This window comes from Plecotus auritus, assembly GCF_963455305.1.
Source record: "Plecotus auritus genome assembly, chromosome: 5".
Classification (NCBI taxonomy): Eukaryota; Metazoa; Chordata; class Mammalia; order Chiroptera; family Vespertilionidae; genus Plecotus; species Plecotus auritus.
Window position 1 is genome coordinate 161,249,136 of NC_137776.1, and position 24,000 is coordinate 161,273,135.

At 46.1% G+C, this 24,000-nt stretch overlaps 2 protein-coding genes across 3 annotated transcripts in view; both read right to left on the minus strand.

The window, feature by feature from the left end:
- The window catches only part of GRIN3A (glutamate ionotropic receptor NMDA type subunit 3A), a 149,882-nt gene that overhangs the window by 8,826 nt on the left and 117,056 nt on the right, over positions 1–24,000 (minus strand). Inside the window, exons 7-8 of one of the 2 annotated variants that reach the window (XM_080669905.1) lie at positions 3,964–4,128; positions 2,626–2,702 (exon numbers count right to left, since the gene is read on the minus strand). In XM_080669905.1, coding sequence (XP_080526031.1) covers positions 2,626–2,702; positions 3,964–4,128 — 242 coding nt within the window. Of the gene's footprint in view, positions 1–2,625; positions 2,703–3,963; positions 4,129–22,058; positions 22,191–24,000 lie in introns of those variants that run through there. The other variant, XM_080669906.1, reaches the window with a different exon arrangement.
- Positions 11,247–12,164, minus strand: PPP3R2 (protein phosphatase 3 regulatory subunit B, beta). Its single transcript, XM_080668742.1, has one exon. It carries the CDS (start codon positions 12,052–12,054, stop codon positions 11,542–11,544), a length of 513 nt encoding a protein of 170 aa, XP_080524868.1. The 5' UTR covers positions 12,055–12,164; the 3' UTR covers positions 11,247–11,541.

Here is a 24,000-nt window from a genome sequence, read left to right on the forward strand (position 1 = left end):
AGTCGACAGATGCTGAGTGTCAGACTTGGTGTCTAGTTGGAAGGAATGAGTGTGATACATTGCTGCCCTCCCACAGTTTAGGTTGTGTGTGTGTTTTTTAAAATCATCCTTTTATTATTCTTGAGTATAAGATCCTAATAATTTTAAATGCTTTCTTTGTAATTCAATTGTAAATTGCAATGTCAAGCCTATTGTAAATTCTAAACCCAACATGAGTGGAGAGTTGTTTTATTTTAAATATATTTTTATTAATTTCAGAGAGGAAGGGAGAGGGAGATAGAAACATCAATGATGAGAGAGAATCATTGATCGGTTGCCTCATGCATGCCCCACACAGGGGATCAAGCCTGCAACCCAGACATGTGCCCTGACTGGGAATGACCTCCTGGTTCATAAGTTGACGCTCAACCACTGGCCACGTTGGCCGGGCTTGAGTGAAGATCTTTAAAAGATATGTTGTCTCTCAGGAGCAGATAAGGATGGAAAATTTTATAATCTAGTTAATCAAGCCCTAGACTTGACTTGAGGTGAGGTTCCCAGGGGTAGGTTGTGTTTTGTATCAAGCCTTTCTCAGCCTCAGAGTGTAAGGTGATGTGGCCAGCGAGTGAACTGTACTTAACACTGAAAATGAGCCAAGCAAGCTTCCACCAAGCAATGGTGAAACGGGGAGGTTTGATACCCACTAGGCCAGTGGTCGGCAAACTGCAGCTCGCGAGCCACATGCGGCTCTTTGGCCCCTTGAGTTTTTAGCAAAGGCCAGCTTAGGAGTACCCTAATTAAGTTAATAACAATGTACCTACCTCTATAGTTTAAGTTTAAAAAATATGGCTCTCAAAAGAAATTTCAACCGTTGTACTGTTGTAATTTGGCTCTGTTGACTAATGAGTTTGCCGACCACTGCTCTAGGCCATTCAGAAGGTGCACGACAGCTGTGGGACCTCAAACACTCACCACCTTTGAAAGGTTACAGGTGGGTGTTGGTTACAGGAAATGTGGACCCAACATAACCCATGAGGATGTGTTCTGCCTCAGGGTCTTCTCAAAATGAGGGGTTCTGAAAGGGGATTTGCCCAGAAAAGTGGGTAAGTTGAGTGAGAGACACATCTGGCCCTCAATTTAGGCGAAAGAGATGTGTTTAGGATTCACATCACAGTTGAAGCTGGGATCGCTGGGCTTCCTGCTTCTATTAGGTTGGAAAACAAATGCCTCATCATTATAAGATGATGTCTTTGCTGCTGTGCCTTCTGTGTTCCTCCGGTTAAAAATTTATGTCAAAATAATTATAGAAAAAATGTATGACACAGAACAGCTGTGACCCGACCAGCCTACAGCTTGCCGCTGACAGGGCTGCAGTATATGGCACAGGAAGACCACAGACTGAGCGGCAGGGGGGCTGCTCGCTGACTGGGAAGAGGGGCTTTAAGAGATGGCGAAATGATCCCGACAAGCTAGATGCAACCTGGAGAGAAGGGCGCTGCGGCAGTATCAGAGGAGGTTCAAACAAGAAAAACAAATCACGTTTTCCACCCTCTTCCCTTTTCTGCTATTAGAGAAGTGTGAGTGTCAGATTTCAGAATTACCCAGAAGGCCTAGCTTTGAGCCCAGCATCTGTCATCGATGACAGAATTGCTGGCAGGTAATGCCCTCCACTGGGGCCCCTGGCATATGAATGGACCAGGAACTTAGGCAGCCAAGCCAGGAACCAGACCCAAATGCTTCCGACATCCTTAGCCACCCACCACGAGTGAACAGGCAACAGTCGTTCCCCAGGTTGGATGTGGGGAAGGTGTGAAGTTCTGATTTTCAAATGTCATCTGTGCATTTCATGCCTGTTAATTCCTGGTAATGAGACGCTCTTTTCTGGGGAGTTTGTCGTGAGAATGGCAGGAAATGGATGAAGCAGAACACGTCTGCTGCATATTTCAATGCCTGGGAGTACTAGAATGGAGTGGGGTGTGGAAACATGCCCAAAAGGCAGTATTGCGTGAATTAATTACCTGCAGTAGTCAAGAATTCTGTTATATGTATTTTGTACACAGGAGCGATTGCTAAAATAGCTTTATTTTCAGGGCTTTCCATGTATTATCTCATGTAACTCTTACAGCATCTCTAGGGACCAGGTATGTTTTTAACTCAATTTCACATAGAAGGAAACGGAGGCATGGAGAGGCTAAATAACTTGCCCGAGGCCACCCATATTATAAGTGTCTGAGATGGGGTTTGGACCCAGCTGCTCAGCTTTAGAGACCATACCTGCATTTTTAACCTATGCTGCCTTTCAGTGTTCATAGATGCGCAGATATGGTTTCTGTCTGTTTTATTTCTATTTGAAACTACATCTACTTTTACCAGTTATGTTTAGCAACAACTTGGTCCTAATCTATCTGAATTATTTATACACTAGAGGCCCGATGCACGAAATTCTTGCAAGGGGCTCGGCCCTCGCAGCCCTGGCTTCGTCTGGAAGGTTGTCCGGAATGTCGTCAGGAAGGTCCTTCGGCCATCCGGTCTAATTGGCATATTACGCTTTTATTATTACAGATGATTTTCCTGTTGAGCACAGAGACTCAGTTCATCTCTAACATTTTACATGAACAAATCTGAAGAAACCTGGTTTCTTCTTACCTCTTATCCACACGTTTAGTCTTGAAACGCGGCTGCTTTTCCTCTACAGATGACGTGTTTAGCGCTCTGTGTAATCTCTGGCGGAAAGAACAGAGTCACACATAGAGGTTATTAGTAACACACAGTCAGGGCCAAAGCACCACCTGAGATTCCGTGGTGTGTCTCGCCGATACAAGCCTTGGCCTCTGTAAACAAATGTCCAGAGATGCCCGAAACAGATCAGCATTCAGCCCCAAATCTCAGGAGAACAAGAATTCTAAGTTATTCTACATGGAGGGGGAAAAAGTACTTTGAAGCTTAGAAAAGCTCTGGGTTGTAAAATGGTATGTGATACATAGAAGAGCTGTCGTGACTGAAGTGTGGCACTTGCTAAAGGTGAGTAAAAAAAAAAAAAAAGTCTGCCCCAGCCATGTTACGCTGCTGGGAGAACAGCAGCTGGAGCTGGTTGGCATTCTGGGCTGGTTCATACCAACTCTGTTGTTAACTAACCAGGATACCCGCATAATTAAAAAAATAAAAAAAGTCTGAACTTCCCAGCAGCTAAAACAAAGAAGGAAAGAACACTTGAGAACAAAACTAATCTGTGGAGTTCTCCTTTTTTTTTTTTTTTTTTTAAATATGTCTTTATTGATTTTAGAGAGAGGAAGGGAGAGCAGTAGAGAGATGCAAACATTGATGAGAGAGCCCCCACCAGGGATTAAGACCGCAACCAGGGCATATGCCTTGACCACTGAGCCACACCAGGCAGACGGGAGTTCTCCTTAAGAGACAAAGTACTTCCCAGGGTGAAGGTAGGAAAACAGGGCTCAAGTGTAACCAAACCAGTGACAGTAACCTACCTAGACAAGAAAGTACTGTGACAACAAAGTGGTCAGCAAAACAGATGAATGGGGCAAAAGTGGCCCCGTTTTCTGTACCACTGAAAATGCGGAGAGAACAAGGGCCGGTGAGTTAAAAGGGAATCGGGGACTTCAAGCTCGTTTAATGGGTTTCAATTTTGGCATGAAAAGAATCTGTAGGGAAAAAAAATCTTTCTCAACATCTCTTCAGATTGTCACTATTAAGTGAAACCAGGTTTTAAAAACCCAATTCTATTGCTTTCATTGTGAGCAGCAGTGGAGGGTTATAGAAAAGGAAGGAGCTTTATGGGAGAGCTTCATTTAAGGGGAAAGTGAATGAATGGGATGGAGGAAACTGTCTTGTACACTGAGGGTTTCTATACCACCTCAGTGCTCTTGGTAATGTGTCACTGTCAGTCTGACTTGGGGCTCTGGATCCTCCCACTACCGGGAATTCTGACGGTTAGGAGTATTGGAGCAAGATGCCCCCGGCACTCACCTGACTGGTGTGGAGCCAGTATTGCAGCCTCGACTTGTTCTTGATTCGTGGTAGCAGCAGCCGGTACACTATGTGCTCACCAATGGCTGTCAAGATGGACAGACCAAACCCGGCGCAGAGCAGCACGAAGAGTCCAGAGAAGTGCTTGATGCCCATCTGCAAAGTCTGGGGCAGAACAGAAAAGGAGAGGCTGTGGGTGCGATGCTCCATTGGGCCCCCCCACACCTGTTCATTCTTGTATGCAGATTCTTTTTCCCCTAGACCCAAAGGATGCAGAGTCTGTCTTCCCTGCGTGCCCTGTGGACCTCACCGCACTGTGAAAGCAGTCCAGCCAGGACAGAGCGCAGGTCCTGGGGTGCCACTCACACATGGTCCTGTCGTATGAATGGCCCTGGACTTGGCCAGAGGTCCTGAGTCTGGACCATACTACAGCCTCCACAGAGGCAGTGAGAGAGAGTCCGAGGGATGAAACAACTTAATATATGAAAACAGTGAATAGTTCTCAGGGACATAGAATGAGTAGGTTTCAGGGGAAAAGATGGTGAATTCAAAAATTCTGAAATGTAGCTCTGGCAGGAAACACGGAGATCAGCTAGTTCCACGTACTCATTTTACAGACGCAGAACCTAGGAGCAGAGAAGTGAGATAAATTGAGCCAGATCCCCAAATGAGTCAGCCGTGGAGGGGAAAGAGCAGCCACCTAATATCTGTTGATTGCTTACTCTTTTGCCTGGAGATAGGTATTATAATTGCAATTTGTAGTTGAGGAGACTGAGGTCCCTGCAGGTCTTAGGTGACAGCGTTGGTCTGCAAGTCCAAGTTTTTTTGCTCCAAAGCCTGGGCTCTGCTGCCGTTACAGCACCCACAGTGACAATAACTACATGTGGCAGCACTTGGCTAAGTGATTTACAGGTGCTACCTAAGAGGACCTTCCCGAGTTCTCTATGAAACAGGTGTTCTTCAGTCACTGACATCGATGGCAAGAGTCAGTCATGCAGAAGGATGGACCTTTGGATAGGCTGAGTGCCTACTGTGTGCCAGGCACTCTTCAAAGTCCCACGGGATGGAGACAGGAGGGCTTTGTCCTTGCCTTTAATCAGCCTGAGTCTGGGGAGGAAGCAAACAGGTATACCCTGTGATACCTGACCCACACCCCCTGGGCTCTGTGGAGAAGCTGACTCAGGAGATAAGGTTTAGACTAAGAGAGGCAGAAATGGAGGCTCGGTTGGAAAAGTGCCCATTCTAAGCTTACGGTGGTGGAAACAAAAAAGGAAAGGCGTGACCTTCTGGCACAGTGATGTAGGGGGTTGTGAAACGGACTGCGACTAAGGGGTAGGGTGCATGAGGCGTGCGTCGTGAGGGAGGGCCAGCCCTGGGATGCCTGGGTGTCAGCCCTTTGCTGGAGGCTTTTGGTCATCATCATCATCATCATCATCATCATCAATATTTACTTAACACTTAACATGTGGAAGGCACAGTTCTGAGCTCTTTATCAGTGCAGCAACTTGTTTCATATTCATAACGACCTATCCCGACCTATCCGGTGGGTCCTGTTATCTCCATTTTATAGGTGAGGGCATTTAGGAACAAAAGGGTGAAGTAACTTGTTCAAGGGCACATAACTAGCAAAGGTTAGAGCTGGGGTTTGAACCCAGGCAGTCTGGCTCCAGAGCCTACACTCTTTTTTTTTTTTTTTTTTTTAAGTTTTTATTGATTTTTGGAGAGAGAGAGGAAGGGAGAGGGAGAGGGAGAGAGATAGAAACATCAACATCAATCTGCTGCCTCCTGCACGCCCCTTACTGGGGATCGAGCTCGACACTCGGGCATGTGCCCTGACCTGGAGTCGAACCAGCAACTTCTGGGTGCATGGGACAACACTCCACCGGTGAGCCACACCAGCCGGCCAGAGCTCGTTTGACTGATGGGGGTGATCCTCCCATCCTCCGGAAGGGATTTTCCTTTCTTTCATTCTCCCCACTTCCACTCCCAATCTGGGAGAAACTGCCAGCCGGGCCCGGTTCAGGATGGCTAGGCCTCCCAGGTTTTCCAGGAAGTGTACCCAGGGGGCAGGGTTCAGGGGCAGAGCTTGGAGACCTCGGGCTTTGGTGGAGCCTGGACCACAGATCTGGTTTCCTCCATGACGCTACTTCAGGCTGTGGCTCAGGCTCCAAGACCGGCTCTAAGACCCCCGGTGAATTAATGACTACAGGCGAGCAGGGACACAGAGCAGGTCCAGGGCCAGGAGGCTGAGACACAGGCAGGAAGACTGGGCAGACCACCCGAGGATGCCAGCAGAAGCCAGCCCTAGGAGAGGAATGCTGGGCCACAGTAGGGCTTTGTGAGGAGGTGTTCGGGGCCCGAGGGCCACACAGGTACTAGAGCTTTCCTGGAACATCTCTCTACAGGTGGTGTCGATTGTATAACTTCATCTCTGGAAAGTATATGCAAATGTGTTTGGAAATAGCTTTTGGCCTGCACCTGTTGTAATGGATACAGGAACTAGCCATCACAGAAGGATTCACTGTGTTATTACTGCTACGGATGAGGAGCAAACTGCGGCAATTCACTTTGCACTTGAACATCACCAACCATTCGGCAAAACACTAAACAGACGGGCACTGCTTTCTTATAAGGCGCTGCCAAGATGAAGAAGAAAAGTGTAACACACAGTGAGTCATCTCGCCTTTGAACACACAGCTTCCCTCCAATAGTCTCATTTTCCTCTTACTACCTTAGTAACAAATAGGCTGTTTTCAGCTTATTTTATGCCTTTCTTTCTTTCAATTTCTGTTTACACCCACACACTAATAGACAAATAGAGGTGGTTACTTTATAAAATTGGGCATCTAATATGTGTACCGAATACCATATATGGGTAGTGTGATCTTGTAATAACCCCATTAAGTAAATTATCATCCCCATTAATCATAGAGATTAATGACCTAACCCGAGATCACACCGCTAATGAATGGGGCACCAGGCTGTGGATCCCGTCTGTCTGTGGCCAAAGCCACGTTGCCTTTCAAACGAACACCATTGACAGATCCCTGGCCATCTGAGCTCTGTCTATTCCCTCTAACAACTCGCAAACGTTTTTATTCAAAACTCACCATCTGAATTGAAAACCCAAAGTAATCTGCCTGTGAGCGCCAATGGAAATGTTTACATTGTGCCTGAGGCTGAGTGCGATGCACAGCTGTAGCCGCAGTTCCGCCGCTCGAACCCCGGTCCCCTGGGGTAAACGTGCCTGGGATACGTGCACCTGGCCCCCCCTGCCCCCCCCCCCCCCCCCCGCTCCACACACACCCCATCCCCGGAGAACTTGTTTTCGAATAAGGTGGGACCGACTCAACTTGACATGTATCACTGGTCGGAGGGAGGAGGAGGAGAGGAGCAATGAATATTCAGTGTCAAATCTTTAAAATAAATTTCAGGGAGGCACACAAAACGATGATTGCAGTTGTGACGCGAGAAGAAACATCACATCCAGAGAGGCAGTTAACAGCCCAGCCTCATGTTGTCGAGAGCTGCGTAATGAGAGCGAAGAAATGCAAACAAAAGTGTGTTTTTTATTTTCTTCATTGCTTCACCTGTGGCTTCGGCTGATAGCTCACAGCCCACACTTCCCAAGGGCCGAGGACAGAAGAGTGTCCCAGGATTTAGCCAGGGACAGATCTCAGTCACTGATGGCTTCCCTCAGTCCTTCCAAGCTCACTCTGGCCCACCCAGTCTCACGGAACGGTTTAATCAATAAGGAACCATTCCCCAAATTGCAATGGGTGGGGCTACCAGGTCAGATGCTGTAACTGTTTTGACTTGGCGTGTACCACAGCCACTGTTGACAGCCATTCCCAGTGCTGCCGGCGATGCCCCAGTCACGGATGCTCACTCCTCCAATAACCCTGCTCTATAACTAATCCTGCTTTCCTGTTTTAAATGGTCTCCTTTGTATTTTTCCAATCACTGAGGCTAGTTTCCAATGCTTGTTTCCCCCCTCTCCTTTTGTCTGAATCGTATTTATATTGTTTGCCCAATTACGCATTTCAGAAAAGTTTGAAAAAAGCTATTAACCCCTTTCCTAACATATTAATGTTTCTCCATTTTTAAATTTCCCCCCTTAGCTTTTATTAGACAGCGGTTTGAAATGTGATACAGCTGTGTTTTTGTTATGCGAACTCTTCTGTTGTTGCAGTTGCTAAAAATACCATTTGTTGGGATAAATATTTTATGACCAGCTGTTTTATTTTTGAAAAGAATGACCACGCCAGTCCATCTAGAGCTCTTGTCCTGAAGAGTGGAGCCAGTTAGTCAGTCTCTCCAGTGAGACCTCATTTCAGCCCACACTTCAGAGGCAATTTAGCCAAGAAAAGGCCACCCACCCCATCTTGGGATGGTTTGCATTCCTTTATGCTAACTTTGATTTTTAAAAAAATCTTCCGTTTTTTGAAGATTTTGGCAAATAAAGTATTTGTGAGGATAAACACCTTGCAAAACTAACAGCGAAACAATTTATTTGTGGGTCAGATTTAGCCTCTGAGCTGTTAGATTGAATCTGTTGATCTACAGGGCTTTACTGCTAGTGTCCGTTCAGTGTTATGATGTTTCATTTGAAAAAGACCTCTCCTTTTCAAGTCATGCAAAACAGATAGAACAAGGTAGCCAGAATAACTACCTACTCTACATGTTAACAGAGAGGATCAAAAGCATAAGTGAAGAATGGAGTTTGTAATTAAAAAAGAAAATTCCTCGAAGGTTTTTCCTTGAGAATTCTTCTAAAGCATGATAAACTTAGAGGATAAACCAACTGCTCTGGGTCCATATTTTTTTCTGTGTTTCAAAAGAAGCATCTAGTGGTTTGGGGATTGCAACATATGGTAGAGAGCAGACACAGGCAGTTAATACAGGATTCATGAGGACATATTGTTACTGATCTCTATAGACTCAAAGGATGCTGGTTGCTGTTAGCAGTTTAATCTAAATACTGTCACTATTTTTTAAGATGCGATGAAGACGGAAGATGATTTAAGACTGCCTTGCCAATATGTGTGTGTGTGTGTGTGTGTGTGTGTGTGTGTGTGTGTGTTTTAATGCATACCAAAGATGTGGGACCTCCTTGACAAGCTATTCATCTCTTTTCAGAAAACTAAGGCTTGATTTGAATTCAGTAATAAGACGATCAGAAATAATTTGAGGCAGTAAATACAGGCACCACCAAAATAAGAGACAATGCAGTGAGGTGGGAAAAGCTCTCCGTCTGGGATCAGAAAGGCTGGTTCAAGTCCTTGCTTTGCCACTAACCAGCTGGGAGACCTTGGAGAAGATTTAGATCTCTCTACAGCATCATCTGTAAAACTGGGAGATGGCACTCACCTCACAGTATTGCTGCTCTGGGGATTAAATAATACAACAAATGTAACTATCTGGGACAGTGGTTCAGTGAACGTTAACTACTTATCCTCCCCCCCCCCAAAAAAAAAAATTGTACAGATTTTGTTGGCAACCAGCAACAGGGAGAAAAGTCAAAGCATTCTAACTTGGAAGTAAATATGGTCTTCCTTCCCCAAAAGCCATATAAAGCCAGATCTTTCCAGTTGCTGAAGCTAGAAACAGCCTCTCAGTTCAAGGTTAATGCCACACAGCCTTGGGTAACTATAGTAAGTAGAGTGATCGAGCTATTGGCTTAATTCCAGCCACTCTAGACCTGAAATACTTTTCCTTGTCTTGTTAAATGTGAAAATGCAATCCACAGGTTTCAAACCCTTGGTCATGATTTAAAAATTTCTGTATTTTACTGTGCACATTGCAGAGAATATAAATAATGTCTCTTTTAGAGGTTATCCTGGCTAGCATTACATATGCTCAGGGATTTCTAGATGCATCATGAGGGGCTGCAGCCTGGGAAAGGGAAAGATGATTTCTGTTGCCCACAAAGTTGATTAAAAGGTGCTCAGGCAAGAGAAATATATGCGTACCTGTTGCTACAATGCGACATTAAAAATCTGTCAAAGACCTAAACACCACAAGGAAATGAAAACTGTTCACCTGACACCGGATGTGTACAAATATAAATCCATGAGCCCTGGCTGGGTAGCTCAGTTGGTTAGATTATTATCTGATAAGTCAAGGTTGCCGGTTTGATCCCCAGTCACGGCACATACAAGAATCAACCAATGGGCCTGGTTGGTGTTACTCTAAGTAGTTAGAGTCTTGGGTTTGATTTCCAGTCAAGGGCATGTACCTGGGTTGCAAGTTAGATGCCCAGTTGGGTCAGGGCGTGTGCAGGAGGCAACCAATTGATGTGTCTCTCTCACATCTCTCTCTCTCTCTCTCTCTCTCTCTCTCTCTCTCTCTCTCCTCCCTCTCTACTTTCCACTCTCCGTAAAGATCAATGGAAAAAATATCCTTGGGTGAGAATTAACAACAACAACAAATTGACCAATGAATGCATAAATAAGTGGAACAACAAATTAATATCGCTCTCAAATCAATAAAAAAAGAAAAGTCAGCCTTAACCGGTTTGGCTCAGTGGATAGGGCGTTGGCCTGCGGACTGAAGGGTCCTAGGTTTGATTCCAGTCAAGGGCATGTACCTTGGTTGCGGGCACATCTCCAGTGGGGAATGTGCAAGATGCAGCTGATCGATGTTTCTCTCTCATTGATGTTTCTAACTCTCTATCCCTCTCCCTTCCTCTCTGTAAAAAATCAATAAAATATATTTTAAAAAAAGTCAGTAAGTGAAAATTAAAAAAACCTGTACAAAGGCAAAGATATATATAAATACATATACACTGAGTGGCCAGGTTATTATGATCTCTGAACACATAATAATCTGGCCACTCAGTGTATATCCTATATAATAAAAGGCTAATATGCAAATTGTCCCCTCGACCAGGAGTTCAACCAGCAGGCAGGCTGGCCAACTGCCCATGTCCCCTCCCCCTGGCCAGGTTGGCTGGACCCCACCCACGCACAAATTCATGCACCGGGCCTCTAATATATACATATTACATATGTGTATATGTAATATGTATATATACTGAGTGGCCAGATTATTATGCATTCAGAGATCATAATAATCTGGCCACTCAGCATATATTTCTTCTTCAAAATACATTTTTATTGACTTCAGAGAGAGGGAGAGGAAGAGAGAAAGTAATGGGCTGACACCCCCAGCATGTGCCCTGCCGGGAATGGAACTGGTGACCTCCTGGTGCAGGGGACGACGCTCAACCAACTGAACCACACTGGCTGGGCTTTTTTCCTTATTATTATTTTTTTAACTTTTAAAGTTCATCTCCACTCTTTATAGTTTAGTCTTGGAATCAAAACAAAGACAAAGACATTTATAAAAGCCATTTCCTCCTCTTTCCCCACCAGGCTCCTTCCGGTGTTCCCCCCAATCACGGTGTGAAAAATTAACGACACTGAGTTGGTCATGAGGTTGGTGTCAGAAAATGCGGCTTTACAAAGAGAAATACTTCCAAGTGAGCCAGAAAGACCATGGTGGCTGCGCGTCTTGAGGTGACCTTGAAAGAGAGAGACGTCAAGGTCACTGCTGGGTGGCGCTCTTCCCCAAAGCTCACACATCCACCACCAGCTGCTTGTGGATCTCCAGGTCCCCCACCGCGGCTCGGAACTCCTCGAAGGAGAGTCTCCCGTCGCCATCCGTGTCCAGGTTGATGATGCTTTTGTCCACGACCTGCTGCAGCTCCCAGTCCTTCAAGTTGTTCCCCACCATCATCTTCAGCACCTGGAAGAGCTCCCCGTTGGAGATGTAGCCGTCCTTATCCATGTCGTAGATGTTGAAAGCGAACCTCAGCTTCTGCTCCTCGTCCCCCCTGATACTGAAGTGGGAGGTCCCCTCGATGAACTCCTCGAAGTCCACCTCGCCGTCGCCGTCCGCGTCGAACACCTCGAACACCCGCTGCGCCAACGGGTTGTGCCACAGCTCGGGCAGGGACAGCAGCTCGTCCGCGCTCAGGGCGCCCGAGGAGTCCAAGTCCAGCTTCTTAAACCGCTTGCCCAGCCTTTTAATCTCCTCGTCGTCAAAGTGGGAGCCCATCTCCGCGGGGTAGCTGGCCTCATTTCCCATCGTGGGCGCCCGGCAGGCTCGCAGGGGTGCGGGGGCGGTGGGCGCCTGGCTCCTGCGGGGACCGTTGCGCCGAGGGAGGGTGGGGGGCCGGGTGGGGTGGCTCCCGGGATTCCACCACCAGACCAGGAAATAGGCGGCGCTGGGGGCGGGGCGGGGCGGGGCGGGGCGGGGCGGGGGTGGCGAGAGAAGAGGGAGTGGAGGAGAGGAGACGGGGCGGGAGCCGGGAGCTTGCGGGGTGGAGGAGGTGGTGAGACAGGAGAGGAAGAGGCTGAGAGCGGGGCCGCCCTCCCCCCTTTCTGCTCTCCGCCCCTAGGTTTCCGCGATAAACCCCGTCCTCTGGCTGTTATTTCACCTTCTCAGCTCCTCACGGTCCCCTCTCTCCTTACACCGTAAGCTGTGAGGGGCAAGGGCTGCGCTGGTGCTGCTCACCGCAGTGGCCGGGCCGGGGTACAGCATGTGCCCCGTGAGTGTGTGCCGATGGCAGAGTGAGCTGCAGCCAAGGCTCCTTAGGCTTCCTCATTGACAGGCTTCGTGTAAGGACCAGATGAGAGAATACACCACACTGGGGTGCTATTCCTATTCCCTCAGTTCTCCGAGGGGGTAAGCCAGGACGGACATCCTTCGGGTGCCCTGGTCCCTGGCCCGTTTCAGGCCCTGGAGTCCAGGGTCTTTGTAAGAGGCTGCTCACACATCCCACACAATTTCTCCCGGGGATCATCGCGCTCCTGGGAATGCACACAATGCAGAATTCCGGGTCTTTTTCAAGACAGTTCCCAGGAGTAGAGTCTCCATCACCCTATTTCTTCGCATCCATGTCTCATGCACAGTCCCTGTCTCTGCTGGATGGTGCCTGGGTGGCCGTCCCGCAGAGCACCCTGTGCCCAACGCAGCCTTGTGCGAGTTGAGAGTGATGGTGGCTCCTAGGCCAGTGGTCGGGAAACTGCGGCTCACGAGCCACATGCGGCTCTTTGGTCCCTTGAGTGTGGCTCTTCCACAAAATACCACGTGCGGGCGCGCCAGTGCTATTGAAACTTCGTGGCCCATGCGCAGAAGTCGGTTTTCGGCTCTCAAAAGAAATTTCAATGGTTGCACTGTTGATATTTAGCTCTGTTGACTAATGAGTTTGCCGACCACTGTCCTAGGCCGTCTCACTCTCTCCCCCTTCACTTGAACTGACGTGTCCTTTTACTAGTTGAAGATGAATATCACACGCCCTCGCATTCTTTCTTCCTTTAGGAGCACATCAGGTGCTCCCACTGCAGGAACAACACAGGGACTCCGAGGAGCCCCAGGCCACAAAAATCAATGTGAAGGAGACAAAAATTCCCTCATTTAAAAATTGCTGGCATGTTCTCTGTGCCTCAGTTCAACTAAAAGATCACCTACAGGTAACCATGCTGAAACTGGCACAAGGCCACAGGATCCAGACAGTTTAACGGAAAAGGAGAGGTTTGGAGGCTCAAATATTTCATAACGGAATTATTATCCCAATTGGCTGAATTAACTAGATCCAAAAGAAGCATTACCAGATAGAAAGACCCATTATGAAATAGGGTGACCAGCATCAAATCTTACCTGGACAAGTTGCTTAACTTCAGTTTTCCATCTGTAAAATCCATCCAGCAATATATTTTGTACACTTGTGTGAGGATTAAAGCTGATGTTAGCCAATATGATAAATCATTATCCTTATTATTACTAATTTTATTATTATTTACCCTGCTGGTAGAGAAAGAATACTTCGCAAAGTGGGCACTTACATGCATGTTATGTCCCTTTAATGAACACACCCCATATATCATTTACAGTATGTCACTCACGGCTCTAAGCATTTTACCAGCATTACCTTTGACTCCTCCAGTCCAGCATTCTTTGGGACTGACTGCAGACTTTCCATCAATGGCTTGAGGAATCCAGTGACCGACCTCACTGGCACATCAGCCACTCTTACGGAATCCTCACTGACTTTCTCCAGCATTTGCACCTCGGTGGTCATCATTTAGAAAGCAGTCATCAGCGTGGAAACTTTTAGAAAGTGTATTACTTTAATAGGGTGTGTTAGTAGGAGGTATCAACACACCCTATTAAAGGGTGGTGGAGGGAGCACAGGAATTAAACAGACCCTTCCCAGCCTCCACTCTGCCTCGGTTAGCTGTGAGCTCTTACGGGAGCTATTCCTGTCCCAGCCGCAGCGTCCTCATCTGTCAAAAGTGATAATAATTACACCTGCTTTATCAACTGCATGTGGTTATTGTAAGGGTGAGATGAGGGAGTGCCTGTAGAAATAGTATGTAAGAGGAGAAATATTATCTCAAGAGTTAACTAATGTAATGAGCGAATAGACAATCTTGGGAAGATGGTACCATTTCATTGAATGTGTGCAACCAGACTTGCTTTCCTCCTGCCTCACGGAGGATGTGATGTGATGTTGGATCTGACATAACAACGTGAGGTTGAGCTCTATTATTCCCCATTTCATAAACTTTGTATTAGTTCAGCATTATTACGGGACTCACTGCCATTGTTTCCATTTTTCTCTGGTGATTCATCTTAGTCATTTCGATGGAAAAAAGTTTTTGTTACTCTTTCAGTTCAAAACTGCACTGTGGAGGCATCTGGAGAGTTGGACATTCACTGTAGTAACTGAATTAAAAGGGTTGACAGTGCGTTGGAAGAAATCAGGAGCCTGATGGTCCCTCCATTTCAGCAAGTTATTCTTTTCTTCCTCAAGAGTTTTCAGATGAAGAATTATGAGATGGTTACATGCAAAAATCGCTGACATTGGAAAATAAGACCGATAGAAATGTAAGCGATGAGACCCGAGGCTCATAAAGACCGTTCTGGGAGCTTTACAGGGAACCTGGACCTTTAGCTGGAATGGAAGCCCTCTCCTTTCTGATGTTTTGTGACATCTCACATCATGGCCACCAGATGGCAATCTTCACACGCTTTCATGCTTTGTTTACTTCAAGCCTGGAATCTCCAGAGCCTGGAGGCAACTACTTAGCACAGGGAATAATCAGGGAGGAGACCTGTTTCATGTGATGGATCACGCCTAGATTTCAGTGTAAGGAAATCTAAAAAAAAAAAAAAAAAAAAAATGGAAGAAAGACTCTCTCCCAATAGTCCTAATCAGTTTGTGCACTGTTCACACCTTTTAGTTGCATAGTAAATAAATAACATTCATAAATGTTCATGAGCTCACTGAATTTAATCAGAGGAAAAGCAAGAACGATTGACAATATAATTTATGCCCCAAGCATCTCTGGTGTATAAAAGAGGAGACCCTTATTCCATAAGATCTGTTTACTGGTCATTAGCCAAGGTGATGGGGCCCTTGCTGGAATTAGTTTTCATTGTATCAGAATTCAAACTTAGTAACCAGAGAGCCACAAAGAAGGCGCCCTAGCCTTGTGATGATATGGGGTGAGAGGAAAACACAATGAGAATTGTCGAATTGTCCTTTGGTCTCCAGTCTGCCTACCCAGCAACCCGACTTGAAATACCCTCCATCACATTTACAGTAAACAGTACTGTTTTTTCTTTCACTATTTAAACAGTGAATGGCTTGTATAAACCATCTTCTTGTTTTCTCACTCAAACCTCAAAGATGAGTTGGAAGAAAGGAATAACATGATACTATAAAAGATGGTTAATCAACATATGAAGATGTGGAACATATATACAATGGAATACTCCTCAGCCATAAGAAAAGATGAAATACTGCCACTTGCAACAACATGGATGGATCCTGAGAAGATAATATGTGAAATAAGTCAGAAAAAAAAGCTAAGAACCATGATTTCACTCATATGTGGGGTATGAAACTGAAAGCAACAAATAAACAAGAAAAACAAACAAAAACACATAGACACATACAACAGTGTGGTGATTACCAAAGGGAAGTGGGGTAAAGGGTAAAGGGGGTCAAATATATGGTGACGGAAGAAGATTTGACTCCGGGTGGTGAGCACAATGCAATATACAAATGATGTATATTGCAAAATATAGAATTGTACACTTGAAACCTATATAATCTAACCAACCAATGACACCCCTATCTACACTAATAAAAGAGAAATATGCAAATTGACTGTACCCCTGTGATGCCCACCAGCCAATCAGGAGTGAGTATGCAAATTAACACAACAAAGATGGCGGGTTGATTTGCATATGCAGGCGCAGAGTGGTCCGGCGGGGCAGGATGCCTGCTATGAGAGGAAGGGCGGGGGGCGGAAGGAGCTACAGGAGCAGTGCTCCAGCCAGAGCAAACACTGAAGACTCTGGCTGGAGCGAAGACTCTGGCTGGAGCGAAGGCGGAAGGCGACGGCGGGAGCGAAGGCCTGGGTCCCGGATGCCGGAAGAAAACTGGTAACAGCAGCCAGGGGAAGGAAGGCCTATTTTTGCATGAATCTTTGTGCAATGGGCCTCTAGTAATTTAATAAAAAACAAAAGTAAAAGCAAGAAAAAAAAAAGCTAATTAATCCAGCACTTTGCATAAAGAAAATGCCAGAATCATGTATTTCTCAAGTCCTGCCAAAAAAGTTTTCAGTTGTACAATATATATGTCATAACAAAGTTTATGTTGGAATTCTAAGATGCTTATAATTATAAAATACTCCTGCTTTTTCACAGTTGGGTCCCTGAGGGAGGGAGCACCAACTGTAATTTCTTGCATATGCTTATTTACCTGTGGCAAGCCGGCATGGCCATGGCACACTCAGCCCCACGTTGGGCGCCTTATGTGCTGCACCAGCTCAGCCAGGTTCGGTGACCCTGAGAGGGGGCGGTGAAGGATTGAGAAAAGACAGACAAGAGAAGAAAGCTGGGTCTGGGTGGGATGCTGTCCTCTCTGATGGAGAGCTATCGACAGTGCCACTGACTACAAGCCGTGTCTTTATTTCATAGCTAGATTCCACGAGGCAAAGAAGGGCGTGGTCAAGATGTTTACAACATTCTCATGGGTTTCAAGCCTACTCAATTACATGCACCTGAACTCCATCAAGCCCACATCACTCAGGCACGTGTGGCCACGCATTCAGACCATAGGTTCAAGATGACAACTATAGTTGTTGGCTATAATGGTGCTGGGACGGCTCTGCCCTCCAAGCTGGGACTTGCACGTGGCCATGAGAGGACTGTGCCCTCTCATTAGTCCGAGGCTTGAACCTGTCCAAACACTGTAGCCGCTCTCCGCATTTACCAAAAATGTTTTTCTTCTATGTGCACAGCTCTATACTCAGGAAAGAAGAAGGAAACATTTGTTATGCTAAGTATACTCCACAAATGAGCTCATTAAATATATTTCACTATTTACAAGTAGACACTATTAATAATGGTGTTGGGGTTAGGCTGTGAAGTTTTAGAAGCTGCATGGCTTGCAAAGACACACAATGATGGAGACAGGGGTCAAACCCTAGTGTGTCCACTTCCAGAGCAGAAATTCTTGCTGTTATTCCAGACTGCCTTCCATACGGAGACTAGAAAGGATGTCCCCGCTGTTGCGGAGGTAGGAGGGGACTCCAAGACAGAACACAGGAAAAGTGAAAGGCCTATCATGTTCTTCTGGTTCTGGCTGTGGCTGCCTAACAGCTGAGCTAGGGAAGGGGACCAACTAGAACTTTTGAATCCCCAAGGAGGGCACCAGTAGGAGGGCGTGGAGTCCTGTCCACCTGGAGGGTGGCATCTCTGGAGGATGGGGCCAAATGGCATTGCGTATCATTTCATTCTTCAGTGTCTGGCCCCCTACACACTTTACCTCCTCCAGGTAGCCTTCGCTGATTCCTTCTTGCTCTTGCATGAGTGAATCATGGGCTTGCCTGTGTCACAGGTCTACGTTGTAGCTTCTTCTACTGCTGCCCCTGTAGTGGTGTGGTAGAGGGGGTTTGCCCACAGATCTATCTCTTCCTGCGTGTGAGCTCTGTATTCATCTCTCCATAGGCTGCATCTGGTGCACGGAGGGCACACAGGAGTTCAATGTTTCCTGATGGATGGCTGGATGAATTTGTTCTGGGAGCAGAGTACAAGAAGATGAGGCTTTTCTGAGATTGGTTTCCCTTTCTTCGGTACAATTCCACTCCACGTCCTAAAAGGACACGTGAACAGCTTTGTGCTTCTTTAGGTTTCCAGAAAGCACTGCCTGGATAGGTTCCATGTGACCCCCTGCTTGGCTTAAATATTACACTTAATTACATAGGCTATTCCAAGGGAAGCACTCAGCTGTCAAGGTGGCTCTCGGCATACACGGGTTTTCAATTTAGAGCAATCTACAGTCATTAACTTTCCTCGCCTCTCCCTACGTTTCAGCAGGTTGAATAGCAGTGACATTTTAAATTGAAAAAGAAAGGGATAGGGACAAGAGGGGGCAGGGAGCTACTGAGACGTGACCTAGTTGTCAAGAGCAGAAAAGATTGCAGTACAACTCACCCCTCGCCCACCCCCGTACTATTCCATTTGGGTTTTAAAAAAATAAACTGGACAGAAAATTGACCAACATTGAAGCTTCTTGATGTGGCTGTGTGCTTTCTTTGGCTTTCAATGTATAGTTGACTAACCCTTCCTTCCCCCCTGCCGCTCAAATCAACAGAGGAAAGAATGGATCTGCCATGAGAAAACTCTGTTTTCTCAGGGAACAATATTAATAGGTTTCAAATGTGCATTTAGATGCACATTTTGGTGGTCTGGGGCCGTGGTCAGGGATGGAGGCCAGGTACTTCACTGTATCCTGTGTCCCAGGTAGGTCAGGGCTCCTCGAAAATGAACCCCCTTGAGACCCACGGCATTCTCTAAGCTGGACTGCTGCACTCTCAGTCTAAAGGTGAAGAAGTGAGTTTAGGAGAGCTTAAGTGATTTGCCCAACGTCACTCAGTGGGTCATGGTAGGGTCAGGATGGATATATATACCACCCACTCAGCACTACTACATGTCCGGCACTTTTATGTACATTATCTCTATTCCTTATGCTATGTCAGAAACCTCAAATATTCTACCTACAGTTTGCAGAAGAGGAAACTCAGAGAGGTTAGGTAATTTTTGTTCATAGTGTTTCCATACACCTTTTTGATGTGGATATTTTGACACCATGGCTATGTTTACATTTGTTCCTCTACAGGCTCCTAAAAACACACGATTTAAACTTAGGCTTTTAAAAATTACTTAATAGTGTCCTTAACAGACATCTTCATCCCTGCTCTGTGGCCCCATCCCTTACTGGAAGTTCAGGATTGTGGAGGTCAAGGATGGGAAGGGTGAAGAGTGCATTAAAGGTCAGGCTGAGGTTGGCAGCTAAAAATGGGGTGAGGTCAAGGAGTAAGTAAGTTCAGGGATGGGCTGAGGGTCAAGTTGAAGGTGAGGTCAAGGATGGAATGGGGCAAAGTTTCCTATTGTGCACTTGCCTTGATCATAATGAACGCTGAAAAGTGTGATGATCTACTTTTCAACTGTTTCAAACTTTACTTATCCTTTTTCCTACCCCATGTAATCGAACTCCCTGGATTCGAAGGATAGAGCTCCTTTCACCGCAACCTTTGACCTCTTGCTTAGTGAGTGTTTCCCTCAGCACTCAATAACATGAAACCCCTGGATTCAGAGACAGAAAACCTTGTAACAACGCAGCAAGATATGGATTAAACTGGGGCGTAGAGGGGCTGAGTAAATTTCCCAGCGACAGAAAGCTGCCGCCCTCATAGTCATGGAAGGGCCAGGGTGGTCTGACTCCCAAGACCAGGGTCGTTCAGTGGACCTGTCGTACTTCTCTCTCCTTCAAGCACAAGGCCTGGCCTCTGCCTGCAGGTGGGCCTCTGCGTGCAGGTGGGCCTCTGCCTACAGGTGGACCTCTGTCTGCAGGTGGACCTCTGTCTGCAGGTGGACCTCTGCCTGCAGGTGCAGGAGCTGCATTCTCAGATGGTCAGGCTGCAGCCCTTTCTTCTAACTGGCCCAGCCCTGCCTCCATCTGCCATGAGGGGGCATGTGGACATTCTCTTGGTTGCCCCTCCCCCAACCCCCAGATCCACTCTTCGCCTTTCCCCATCCTGCTTTGTGCTCTGGGAAGGTCTCCTATGGACCCCACAGATGGCTGCCTTGATCTAAGGCAGTGGAGGAAGATGGGAACACGGAGACTGATGTCAGGCACTTACTCCCTGGCCCTCGGCCAGGTCACTGGGGTTTTCCCTAACCAGAGGCGCCAGCTCCGGTAGAAAGCCCCCTCTGTTCCCCACTGGGTTCTAGGAATGGCGCTCTCCATTGTCCCCCCCTTAAGCCTCGGTGTGGTAATGGCTCCTTCACCTTACCTGTCTGGGAGACTGCACTCTTTCGGTTGGTTTCCTTAAACTGTATCTTTGCAAATGTTTTCTGGAAAACTCTGCTTGAACTGTTTGAGTGTGATACCTGTTTTGTGCTGTTCCCTCTTCCTTTTTTACTATTCCCAGTTGGTTAAAAGGTACATTATTCAGCCTATTATTTACAGTAGACTTTAGAAAAGAGGTATCATCATATATCTTAATAATTCCTTGAAGAATCTGGGGAGTGGGCTAAATTGTGATCTGCTGTCTTCCCTTTCCTGATTTGCAAATAACGGATTTTACAAAACTTTCCCTGGAGCTCTTAAATTCACTCAGTGACTTGGAAAAAAAATTAAAAAAATTTTTTTTTCTGAGTCAAAGAAAATGAAGGAAATGTAAAGCCTGCTATATGCTTTCCCCGTGGAACTGATCTACGATGAGTCTACTGTGGGCAGAGGCACAGTTGTGCGGGAAGGATCATGAGGAAACATCTAAGGGCAATTTAAAATTCTTCTCTGAAAATTGCCAGAGTCTGGTCTGCAGAATTGGACTTGCAATTTCCTAGGTGACTCTGGGGAGGAGATAAAGCCCTGGAATTTGGAAAAAATGAGTTTTTCCCCCAGAGAGACTGCCGCTAGACAGTTCTGGGATTGCTGAGAAATGAGAGGTGAATAGATCAAGGTTCTCACAAGGGACCAAGTATTAATGTCCAACTGCCAAAGGTGTCTCTCATGTCTTAATAGTATTACTAGGTGACCATATAATCCTTAGCTGAACTAGGATACTGTTTTTGGAGTGAAAGGGTGTTAATTACTCTGAGGCAATAGACATAGACTTGGACTGTACCTGGTAATTGAAAGGTAAGGTCAGAAATAAACAGCCCGGCTGGTGTGGCTAAGTGGTTGAGTGTCAACTATGAACTGGGAGGTCACGGTTCGATGCCACGGTTCGATGCACATGCCCAAGTTGCAGGATCAGTCCCAGTGTGGGGTGTGCAGGAGGCAGCCAATCAGTGATTCTCTCTCATCATTAATGTTTAAATCTCTCTTTCTCCCTCTCCCTTCCTCTCTGAAATTAATAAAAAAATATTTAAAAAGGAAATAAACAGAGAAACATCTTCCTCAAGAGTGCCTGTTAGGCAGGATACCCTCCAGAACATACCTGCTTGTGGTGCCCTGTGCCCTGCACCCCTCTCCCCACCCCCAGGAGAAGGAGGGGGGACATGTTCATTTAATGACTATTTTATTTATTCTGCACAAGAGCCACTGAAGAGATGAAGAAGCTGAGACTGAGGTAGGTTAGGGACTTGCCCAGCTAAGTTGATGGTAGAGGCAGGTCTCAAATATGTCTTGTCTGATTTCAAAATAAGTTCCTGGTTTCTTACACGAACACAGCCCAGCATTGCATGATATTTGAGGTTAAAGGAATAGCAAACAATCTTCTGACCTTTTCCGGGAGAAAGGTTAAAAAATAAAAAAAATGGCAGCAAACAGGTAGAGACCCGTGGAAGTTCAATCCATGAGCTGAGATTGGCTTCATTTCATTCCATTCCATCTTTAGGTTCGGTGACATCCTAAAATTCTGTCTTGGGTTGTTCCAGACAAATGTGCCAGTCATTGCACAAGGATATGTATTGTTGTTTAAATGCACACTGGTGAGCGTCATTAAAAGCAGTTTGTTATTGCCTAGGCCAGGATCTGCCATAGTGCAGACCACCATCCCTGGTGGTCCATGTGTGTTCTCAAGAATAGCTCCAAGTGTGTTCATAACATCCCCTGAGGATGGGGCTGGCCCTCCTAGCTCTACACACATGAATGTCATCAGAATCTTCTTTACTTCTTATATATATAATGGTAACTGATTTCAGAGAGGAAGGGAGGAAGGAGAGAAAGAAACATCAATGATGAGAGAGAATTACTGACTGGCTGCTTCCTGCACGCCCCCTCCTGGAGATCAAGCTCCCAACTGGGGCATATGCACTGACCAGGAATGGAACCGTGACCTTCTGGTTCATAAATTGACGCTCAACCACTGAGCCACACCGGCTGGGCTGAATCTTTTTTATTTCTGTCTTTGAAGTTCCAACTAAGGATATACCTCTTTTCCATTCTCCTCTTTCCTACACTTCTCTCTCCCTTCTAAATTCAGCTGACCTGGAAAGTGGGACCAGGATTGTCTTAACAACCATAACCTGATGGTTATGCAGAAACAGATTCAGAAGGGCCAAGTAACATGTCCAGTATCACACAGCTAGTAGGGTTCAAACCTAAAACTATTTACAGTTGTTCAGATGGAAAATAATACAGCAATTAATAAATAATAACGTAAGAATAAACTCTGTGGTTTGCACACTCACAACTGTAAACCTTTTGCCCCACCCTGTGTTTGTGTCTCAGGATGCTATAAAGGGAAACCATAGTCACTGTATCTAAGTTGGGAGGGCTCTTGAGGATGACCAACCAAATACATCACTGTATATATATATATATGGCTGGAAGTGGGCCAGTTGAGAGAGAGACACAACTTTCCCATCCACAGAGCAGGTGCAGAAGTAATTGGTTGTCTATTTAGCATCCATTCTCTTGTCTTCTCCTTCCTAAAGGAGTTCTGCTTTTGTTTAGGTCAGTGGTTCTCAACCTTCCTAATGCCGTGGCCCTTTGATACAGTTCCTCATGTTGTGGTGACCCCCCAACCATAAAATTATTTTCGTTGCTACTTCATAACTGCAATTTTGCTACTGTTATGAATCGTTATGTAAATATCTGATATGCAGGATGTCTTAGGCGACCCCTGTGAAAGGGTCGTTCCACCCCCAAAGGGGTCGCAACCCACAGGTTGAAAACTGCTGGTTTTTTTTTAGGTCATCACCCTTATCTGTATGAGTATGTTTCAAGAGAAGCTGTCCCATCACCAATCCTAGGGGGTGAGTCACAGTTGGTAAGTTATCATGGGGATCCCATTACTCTCACTGTGGGTTGGTTTAGACATGAGCTGATGACACAACTTTGGCCAATGAAATATGAGCAAGTTTACTGGTTGCAGAAACCAGAGGAGCCAGCCCTTCGAAAACCCCAGTTATTTGAAAAACCCCAGCCCTTTGAAAACTCCCAACCATTTGCGTACGCTCAGGCTTTTGCAACCCCTAGCCAACATTACCTGTAAACTGCCCATTTTGTATTCCCATTCTTTTTTTAAAATTCTTTATTGTTGAAAGTATTACATATATCTCCTTTTCCCCCCATTGACCTCTCCCCACCCGCTCCCGCCCCCCAGCACAGGCCCTCATTCTCCTACTGTCTGTGTCCATTAGTTATGCTTATATGCATGCATTCAAGTTCTTTGGTTGATCTCTTAGGCCACCCCCCCTGTCCCCCCCACTTCCTTCTGAGATTGGATGGTCTATTCAAATTGCAGCTGGCTTAAGTGGGGGTGGGGGTGGGGGGGAGAGCAGATTTTGGTGGATGACCTGCTGTTCTCCCATACTGCCAGAATTATTAGAATAAACACTCATATATGACTCAACCCTGTCTCTGCTTAATTGGTTCAAGTAGTGATAGGCAGCCCAGACCCATTGATTGTCCAGTTACACAACTGGTTTATTTGCGTTCTTGATGAATTAACTCAGCTGATCAGTGTAAACCCACAACTATTTCTTTTAGGAAAAGCT